This window comes from Arachis ipaensis, chromosome B9 (genome assembly GCF_059453495.1).
Source record: "Arachis ipaensis isolate K30076 ecotype BB chromosome B9, ASM5945349v1, whole genome shotgun sequence".
NCBI lineage: Eukaryota > Viridiplantae > Streptophyta > Magnoliopsida > Fabales > Fabaceae > Arachis > Arachis ipaensis.
Window position 1 is genome coordinate 64,111,347 of NC_142444.1, and position 10,850 is coordinate 64,122,196.

The 10,850-nt window shown below is 31.3% G+C and overlaps 1 protein-coding gene across 1 annotated transcript; it reads left to right on the top strand.

Annotated features, from left to right (window-relative positions):
• The first annotated feature begins 1,206 nt into the window (after positions 1 to 1,206).
• On the top strand, positions 1,207 to 4,442 carry LOC107618269 (hypothetical protein At1g04090). Its single transcript, XM_016320282.3, has 2 exons — positions 1,207 to 1,625; positions 2,170 to 4,442. The coding sequence occupies exons 1-2, from the start codon at positions 1,517 to 1,519 to the stop codon at positions 3,735 to 3,737; spliced, it is 1,677 nt and encodes a 558-aa protein (XP_016175768.1). The 5' UTR covers positions 1,207 to 1,516; the 3' UTR covers positions 3,738 to 4,442.
• The last annotated feature ends 6,408 nt before the right edge of the window (positions 4,443 to 10,850 follow it).

The window sequence follows — 10,850 nt, forward strand, 5'->3', positions numbered from 1 at the left end:
ACAATTAGCCACTTCAAAATGTTCTATAACATTAATTAATACTTTGATTTCCTTAAGCTAGTTTTTTGAAACGGATAGTGTAATCTAGCTCTGTTACAACTCAAAACTTTTATATATAAACTTATCATTTCTTTGTGCTCTTTATTATATAAACTTATATATAAAAATCATTACTAAGAAAAAAGCTTAAAGACAAGTGGGAATGAATGTACAAAGATTAAACATAGACTAATATACTTAAGGAAAATAAATGTATGAGAATGCATCCATTTGCATTGCAAGGGGGTAAATTAACCAAAAAGAAAGAGGGAAGTATGTCTTAATCAACAACAACAAACCTAATAATTGATTCCTCTTTGATGCGTGTTAGAAACTCATTCACCCCCACAAACATTGTATGTACTTTTACGCAAGCTTGCTTGCTTTACTTGCTTATGCCATTGTTGCACTATACTATACTAGAGATATTTATTTCCTCTATGAAGAAATTATTTGTACATTTCATATAATATACGACAAACGACATTGTGTTAATTTATACATTATTTATTACTTACATAAATTGAATTGAAATGAAGTAACAAATAGAGTATGAGCCAACATAATAAAGAAATTATTTGCAAGTTAAATTAACATTAATTTATGCAATTAATTTTCCTTTTTTATAATTGTACACGATAATCAATTAATCATAGAAAAGCATATGGTTATAATTGAATATATAAATACACTTTACATGTGTTTTATACTTTATTCCTTACTTGCAGAGAATATATAGAGAACAATGCTCTTTATAAACTCTAAAAAATAAAATTTTAATTTTTAAATCTTAAATTCTAAATTATAAATTATAAATTTTATATTTTAAATTCTAAAATTCTAAACTGTAATTCTTAAATTTTAAAATTTAAATTCTAAAATAGAGCTATTCATATAAAATATAATAACGAATAACTATAATTTATTTAATTAAAAAATAGAAAAGTATTAAGGGGTTAGTAATTTTTGTATTTTATAATTATTAATTGGTCATCAATAATATTTTTAATGATGTAAAATTACATTTAATAGTAGAAGATCACTTATTTTTTTTATAGTTAAATACTGGTCACAAAATATAAAAGTTGGTGCCTCTAAACTTTCTCTAAAAAAAATATAATACTTTAAGGATGAGCCTCTACGTACCATTCTTGTTAAATTAATAAAAAAGTCTGAAACAAGGAGCAAACTAAAAGAAAAGAAAATTAAAAAAAAAATTATAGCAGGAACAAGGCAACCTCAAAAAACCCGAAGCAAGAATTAAAAAAGGAGCAGCGTCTCTGCAAAAGAACAACACTCCAACTAGAAGAGAGAGGGAGAGAGAAAGTTGACTTTTTCTTTACTGTTACTGAAACACTCTTCTTTCTCTCTTTCTTCTTCATTCTTGAAACTCCTTTGTTGAAGGCAACGGAAACACCAAAAGAAACCCATTTGTTTTGGTGTGTTTGAAAGAAAGAAAGAAAAAGAAGAAAAGGGGATGATGTTGGGTTGTGAGTGTTTCTGTTGGGATTGTATTCCTAACTACGATGATTTCTCTGAGCCACACCCTTTCTCTCTCCCTTCACCTCTTCCACACTGGCCACAAGGTATCTCTATCTATCTACCTCGATATATGTATTTATACCAACTTGTCTTAATAAAAAGCTTTCACCAATTTTCAAGCTGAAATGTGTCTTCTTGGCTTTCATTAATGGGTGCTTTCGTAAATATCATTATTCAGAGCACAAAACAAGCTCCTTTGTATCTCTTGATTGTTCATCTCTAAAAAAAAAATTTCTTTTGGTGGGGGCGGGGGTTGGGTTGGGTGCCATTTTTGTTGAGCAAATATTTAATTTTTATTAATTGAGAGATGTGTATGGAAACTTGCAGTCATCAAAATTCTTTAATCACACAATTACTAGGCTTAGACACTTTTGATTAATATGTATGCATCAAGTAAGCATCTTCAATGCATATTTTGGCATGTGTAATCTATTGTGTGTGTGTTACTAAAAAGATGAAATTTTAAATCTTGCTATCAATAATCTCTTTTGTTATGCTGGTTCTCTTTGATTTCGTCTAGATTTGCCGTTATAAAATTCTATGGCTTAATCATCTGTATTTATCTAATAGTGTATATGATCTGTTCAGGTAATGGTTTTGCCGGTGGAAGAATACGGCTCGGAGAAATCGAAGTTTTGCAAATAACCAAGTTTGAGAGGATTTGGAGATGCACTCAGTTGGCTGGAAAAGCGCAGCCATTCACCTTCTACAGACCATTGGAGATTCCAGACGGCTTCTTCTCCCTTGGCCACTACTGCCAATCGAATGGCCAGCCACTGAGAGGATATGTGCTTGTGGCGCGTGAAATGACTCGTGAATCCGAATCTCCAGCTCTTAAGAAGCCTCTTGACTACACTCTAGTGTGGAGTTCGGATTCACATGACGAATGTGCTTACTTCTGGTTGCCGAACCCTCCAACGGGTTATAAGGCCATGGGAGTAGTAGTTACTAGCACGCCAAAAGAACCGGAAGTTGAACAAGTTAGATGTGTGCGCACAGATCTAACGGAACCTTGTGAGACTTCTAATCTATTGGTAACTATGAAGTCCAAATCTTCAAAGGATCCATTGCAGATTTGGAACATACAGCCCTGTGACAGAGGTATGCTCTGTAAAGGTGTATCTGTCGGAACATTTGTTTGCGGCGCTTATTTTGATTCCGAGGAAGTAGTGGAAAATATTGGTTGCTTGAAGAATCTCGACTCTACCTTGCACGCAATGCCAAATCTGAACCAGATTCATGCGCTTATCGAGCATTATGGACCTACTGTGTACTTCCATCCTGATGAGACATACATGCCATCATCAGTGCAGTGGTTTTTCAAGAACGGAGCGCTTCTGTATTCGGCCAATGGCAAGAAGGGTAGCGCCATAGATTATCAGGGCTCGAATTTGCCTAGTGGAGGAACAAATGATGGTGCATTTTGGATTGATTTGCCTAGCGATAACGATGCAAAGAATTATCTAAAGAAGGGTGACATAGAGAGTTCAGAACTCTATGTTCATGTAAAGCCAGCATTGGGAGGTTCCTTTACAGATATTGCAATGTGGGTGTTTTGCCCCTTCAATGGTCCTGCCACCCTCAAAGTTGCATTGATGAACATCGAGATGAGCAAGATTGGTGAACATGTGAGTGATTGGGAGCACTTCACCCTCAGAATAAACAACTTCACTGGGGAGCTGTGGTCTGTGTTCTTCTCTCAGCATAGCGGAGGCGAATGGTTGGATGCTTCTGATCTTGAGTTTATCAAGGACAACAAACCAATCGTTTACTCTTCAAAACACGGCCACGCTAGCTACCCTCATCCTGGTACTTACCTTCAGGGGTCATCCAAGCTTGGAATAGGTGTGCGTAACGACGCAGCTAGAAGCGAATTCGTAGTGGATTCCAGCACAAGGTATCAGATTGTTGCGGCCGAGTATCTTGGCAATGGAGCCGTGAAAGAACCGTGCTGGTTGCAGTACATGAGAGAGTGGGGTCCTTCGATCGTGTACGATGGGAGATCGGAAATAGAGAAGCTAATAGATATGCTTCCAATGTTTGTTAGATTTTCTGTGGAGAACTTGATTGATTTGTTTCCAACAGAGCTATATGGTGAGGAGGGTCCAACTGGTCCAAAGGAGAAGGAAAATTGGCTAGGTGATGAATATTGCTAGTCCTGCTTTAATCACACCATCTTTGATATATTTAATGTGTGCTCGATGAACATTTACAATCACTCATTCATTATTTTTCTATAATTTTAAAGCACTATAAATGAAAATAAGTGGGTGTAAATGTTCCGAACTCGCATTACATGTGGTATTTGTCCTGCTACTAGCCGTTGTCCCTGAATACTTTTTTTTTAAAAGAAAATAGCTCAACACAACAACATGGAGAATGCTTTTCCACTCGTTGTTACTACGTCCAGTGCACATTATTTGTCAATTTGGAAATTCGATAAACCATAACTCAATGTATTCCGATACATAGGATATGATTTATGAGTGTTCTGAATTTGTTATAGTGACATATTTTAGAACGGTTGGAGTAATTGGAAAAGAATCCAACTTGTGAGGTAGTATCTGTTATTAAATAGTATGTATTAGGTATTATTTTGGGAAGTTGGCAAGGTGAAGAGGATCAAGAAATCATCATTGGTTAATGATTGTAAAGGAGGTGTACCTCAGATAGTGGCAATTTATGTCAACTTGGTGGAGTGAAAATGCTATAGTTGTAACCTGTTCGTGAAATGTAAATGCTAAGGTTATTGGTTGTATATACATTCAATAGTAGTATTCGTAGCAACTATGTTCTTGATGTCATTTGAACACTTTAAAAGGAATGATATATTATTGGTGAATTTCACTCTAGGGAATTTTTGAAGAAAGATTTTGTGCTGGTAATTTGAAATTTTTTTAGTTAACTGATTAAATTGACTTGTTTAAATTTTCGTTGTGAGAAATACATTTTTGAATTTTATTTGAATTGATCTTGTAAAGTTTGATCTCATATTATACAAATATACAAGACTTTAAGTAACACCAATATATATAGGAAAATTTGAAAAGACATATATAGTATGAGACTATTTTATAAGATCAATCCAGATAAAAAAAAATTGAGAAAATTTATTGGTTGTATAGATTTATGTCAAAGAAAAATGTTACTTGAAGTATAATGGTATTTTGTTGTAAAATAAATAATAAGGAAAAGAAAATAAATATAAAATAAAGAAGTATAATTAGATAACTTTAGTAGTAATATTAATATTAATATTTATCACAATTAATATCTCAATATAATAGAAATGATTCATATATATATATATATATATATATATATATATATATATAGTAAAGTATATAAATGAGAGAGAAGAGTGTTTTGGTAGTATAAAGAGAAAGAGAATTGTTATTGATTGTTGTTGTTTATATTGTTTCTGACTATGCCTTCTATTTATACATGTAAAGTGTTTTCATTTTCAACATTCATTAATTTAAATTCTTCTTTGAAAATGATTCCTTTAATGTTTAATCGTCCAAGTCATACATAGGCATCCAGGTATTTGTTCTTATCCATATAAAATCTCTTCAAAATATTTTCTGTATATGTTGTTTGATGAATGAAAATTCCATTTTTTGTATGCTCGATCTGCAAGCCAAGACAAAATTTAGTCTTTCCAAGATCTTTCATCTCAAACTCTTCTTTTAGAGTTTTTATAATTGTTGGAATCTCTTCAGGAGTTTCAATGATATTTAAATCATCAATGTACACAGTAATTATAATGAATCCAGATGCAGATTTTTTTATGAAAACACATGGGCAAACATCAACATTCTTGACTCCGTTTTTGGCCAGATACTCAATAAGACGATTATACCATATTCATCCAGATTGCTTTAAATCATATAAAGATCTTTGCAATTTGACCGAGTATAACTCCTGTGAATATTCATTGGATGATTTAGATATTTTTAATCCTTCAGGGACTTTCATATAGATATCACAATCTAATAATCCGTATAAGTAGGCTGTTACCACATCCATTAAATGCATATGTAGTTTATGGTATGCGAATAAACTAACCAAATAACGCAATGTTATTGCATCCACTACAGGGGAATATGTTTCTTCATAATCTATACCGGGCCTTTGTAAAAAATCTTGTCGCACAAGTCAAGCTTTGTAGCACACAACTTCATTTTTCTCATTTTGTTTTCTCACAAATACCCATCTGTATCCAGCAGGTTTTACATCTTTTGGTGTACGGACTATAGGTCCAAAGACTTCACGTCTTACAAGTGAGTCTAACTTAGCCTTCATAGCTTCTTTCCATTTTAGCCAATCATTCCTTTGTCAACATTCTTCGACTGTTCTTGACTCAAGATCCTTACTTTCATGCATGATATTTAATATCACATTAAATGCAAATATTTCATCGAAAATTGTCTTATTTTGGTCATATTTCTCTCCCGTAAAAACATAATTTATCGAGATCTCATCATTTTCACAATTTTCAGGTACTTGAACGTCTTTTGGCGTCAAAATTATATCAGAATTTTGGACAAACTACAGATGTCTTTACTATATCTTTTTCAACAGGAATAGTATTTATCTCTTTTATTTTTCGAGAATTTTTGTCTTTGGAACTGATAGGTTTACCACGCTTCTAACATGAATTTGTTTCGGTGGTTATTTGTCCGACTGGGACATCTATTCGAATTGGAGTATTTTCAACTGGTATATAGGATTTAATTTTCCTTTTTGTATCAGAAAATGTATCAGGTAATTCATTTTCTATTCTTTGCAAATGTATAATCTTTTGAACTTCTAGTTACCCTGATCGAGGATCTAAATGCATTATGCATTCTAATTAAGTTCCTTTTCAAGAAGCTTATTTTCTCCCCCTAATGTTAAAAATTTTGATTCATCAAAATGACAATCTGCAAATCGAGTTTTAAATACATCTCCAGTTTGTATCTTAAGATACCTCACTATAGAGGGAGAATCATATCCAACATATATATCCCCAATTTTCTTTGGGGTCCTATTTTGGTGCGAGGTGGTGCAATGGGAACATATATCGCACATCCGAATATTCTTAAATGGGAAATATTTGGCTGCTGGCCAAAAGCTAATTGCATAGGAGAGAACTGATAGTAACTTGTTGACTTCAAACGAATAAGTGCTGCAGCATGTAAAATAGTATGCCCCCAATCCAAGGTTGGGAGATTTGTTCTCATAAGTAAGGGTCTAGCAATTAACTGGAGGCGTTTAATAAGTGATTCTACTAACCCATTTTGTGTGTGAATATGAGCTATCGGATGTTCAACGCTTATTCCAATAGCCATACAATAAGCATCAAAGGCTTGGGAAGTAAATTCACTAGCATTATCAAAACGAATTGCTTTGATTGGATTTTCTGAAAACTGTGCTTTTAATCGAATAATTTGAACAAGTAATATCATAAATGCCAAGTTGCGAGAAGACAACAAGCATACATGTGACCATCTCGAAGATGCATCTTTTAGGACCATAAAATATCTAAAAGATGCACATAGTGGATGAATAGGTCTACATATATCACCTTGAATCCCTTCTAGGAATTCAGGGGACTCAAATTCTATCTTTACTGGTGATGGCCTTAAAATTAGCTTTTCTTGAGAACATGTAACACAATAAAATTTACTAGATTTAAGAATCTTCTAGTTCTTTAGTGAATGTCCATGGGAGTTTTTAATAATTCTCCGCATCATGGTTGTTTTCGGATGACCTAATCGATCATGCCAAGTTATTAATTCATTTGGTCTAGTAAACTTCTGGTTTACAATGGCATGTGATTCAATTGCACTAATTTTAGTATAATATAACCCAAATGAAAGTAAGGGTAACTTTTCTAATATAATCTTTTTATTTGAATCTTAAGTTGTGATACATAAGTACTCATGATTTCCTTCATTCATAGTTTCAATATGATATCCATTTCGATGAATATCTTTGAAGCTCAATAAGATCCTTAGAGACTTAGTAGATAATAGTACTTTATTTATTATGAATTTTGTTCCTCCAGGAAACAAAATTATAGCTCTTCTGGAGCCTTCTATCATATTACTGAAGCCAATAATAGTATTAACATATTCTTCTTTTGGCATAAGATGAGTAAAATCTATTTTTAATATATAAAAATAGATACATAAGTTTACCCATATTACTTTTAAGACATCTTTCTTCTCCTACTAATGCCATGTCAGCAACATCGCTTACTTGACAAAATTTTAGAATCAACCACTCAATTTTTGCCAAATCATCTATTATTTCCATATATATACAAAAAACAATAAAATAATTACCAACTTACAAAGACATTAAATCCATATTTCTATATTTATTATATCTTACCGTTGTAAACAATACAATAAATTTATAATTCTAATAATTAATTCATTAATTTCTATAAATAACTCATTCAATGTAATAAACATCCATATTACAAATGTCATATTAATATTATTAATCATAATAAATTTTACGTTACAAATTTTCAAATTCCATATTATTTGAATTACTTATATAAGTCTCTTATTACTATTCTTTCAAATAACATCAAATTTAGCACAAAAAATTTATTTTCGAACTACACACCATCTCAAACTTATTCAATGGAGATAATTACGTTGAATGTGAAAAGTGTAACAAGAAAGCATATGAAAAAAGAGATAACTACATTTGTGACACATGTAATCAAACACCACACTATCCAACAATAAAGTAACTCTATATATTTTTCATAATCCCATCTATCAAATTATTAGTTACTAACTCAATACTTATTTTAGGTTCAAAATTTAATTAAAGGTTTTAGATCAAAGTAGTACAACAACTTTTGTACTATTTGATGGCAAAGCAACGGTTTCAAATTTAATGGTACTCCAGAAAAATAATGACATTGAAACACCACCCCAATTAAAAAATTTGTGCAACCTCACTTATATTTGAAGTCAATGTAAATGATTTTAATCTTAAAGAAAGTTCTAAATAATACACTATTACCAAGACATTTGTTCCAACAAAAAACACTGAACCTCAACACTCATTATAACAAATAAAACAGGTAATACTAAAAAAAATCACTTATTTTAGTTATTTTAGACATCATTTTTATTTTTAATTTAAATTATTTATTGATTATAGGAACTAACTTCGCCAACACTAATATCATTAGATGAAGATCACATACCATCAAGAGATTAAGGAGAAAGAAAACTATATAAATTCAAGACACATATTCGGAAGAAGAACATACTTGCAAAGATGGAACAAACAACACAATAAAAAGTACATATAACTCAACAATTCATAAAGAACATGTCTTCACAAGAACCTGCACAGAAAGAAGAAAGTAACAACTCTAACAACAACCAATAAAAAAAAGGAGGACGAGCGCCACATAAGAAGACTAAGTTCATCAACTAAAACAAATGCAAAAATCAAACCACCAAATAAAAATGTCATTTTGTACATACAACTCTAATATCCAAATTTTTTGTACTACAAATTATTTTAAATAAAATACCTTTTAAATTTAACTTTAGTTTACATATTTAATTTAATTCTACAAAATATAACAATTTTTAATATTTATTATATACTATCATTAATTTACCGCCCTGCGCATCGCGCGGGTCTCATTCTAGTATATATTACTTTTGAGAATGGTGTGCGAACTTGCACTATCCGCTAGGCAAACATCTTCATTATATGTCCTTGCCATTTTCTTCAAAGACAAATAATAACAAAATGAGTAGAAATATTTGCACAGTAAAATTATTTTCTTGATTGAAATATTTTTCTAAGAAGTATAGTATATACTAAAAATTTTATTATTATTATCTTAGCACATTCAGTAATTTTGAAATTCATAAATATTTTATTATTTATATACATCATACTTAAAATTCAAATGCATAGAGAATAAAACTTAACAAGAAATTTTTTACAAACCCACATATTAAACTTTTTCATCATTGATCAAATGGCCAATATTTCTTTAAAGATCCTCAAAGAAATCAGATACATCATAATGAGTGGTGTAATTTTCAGCAGCATCATTTGAAACAAAATTCGTTTTCTTTCATTTGTCGTCCTTTTTCGAAGATGTTTGATAAAGATCGACTAGGTGCCTTGGGGTACAATAGGTATGCGACCAATGGCCCTTTCCACCACAATAGAAATATTTATTCTCTATTGATTTATTTTGCCCATTGTTTCTTTTTTTTCTTTTATCCTACTTCTGGTGAGATCCTTTCTTGTGAACATAATTTTTCTTCCTTTCATAATTTTTCTTGTTACTAAAACCTTGCTATTTACATCTTCTAGAGTAATAATTTGTCGCATTTTCTTCAAAAAATGGGGCAGCGCCAGCTGGACGCGTTTCGTGATTGTTTAAAAGCAACTCATTGTTGCGTTCAGCAACAAGAAAGCAATAAGTTAACTCAGAATATTTTTCAAATCTTTTTTTCTCGATACTGCTGCTACAGGAGCACATTCGAAGCATGGAAGGTCGAGAAAGTTTTCTCTAACATATCATTATCAATTATCTTTTCCCCACATAATTTCATTCATGAGGTGATTCAAAACATTGCTGAATTATATTCACTTATGGATTTAAAATCCTGTAGACGCAAGTGCGTCTATTCATATCGGGTTTGAGGAAGTATCACTATCTTTTGATAATTATACATTTCTTCAAGGTTTTTTCACAGATCTGCAGGATATTTTAATATGAGATATTCATTTTTCAATGCTTCGTCAAGATGGCAATGAAGGAAGATCATGACTTTGGCTTTATCCTTATGGGATGCATTATTTTCAGCCTTAATGGTATCTCCAAGATCCATTGAATCAAGATAGATTTCAGTATCTAGTATCCATGATAAGTAGTTGTTTCCAGATATATCAAGAACATTAAATTCAAGATGAGAAAGCTTCGATATAATGAAAATTTGTTACCTAAGTCCTCTTAAAATTTGATCAGAGTCTTGTACTGATAACGTATTGTAAAATAAATATAAAATAAAAAAAAGTATAATTAGATAACTCTAATAGTAATATTAATATTCACCACAATTAATAAGTATAATAGAATGATATATATAGTAAAGTATGTAAAAGGGAGAGAAGAGTGTTTTGATAGCATAAAGAGAAAAAAAAATCGTTATTGATAATTGTTGTGTATATTACTTTAAATGATGCCTTCTATTTATACATGTAAAATGTAAAGTGTCTTC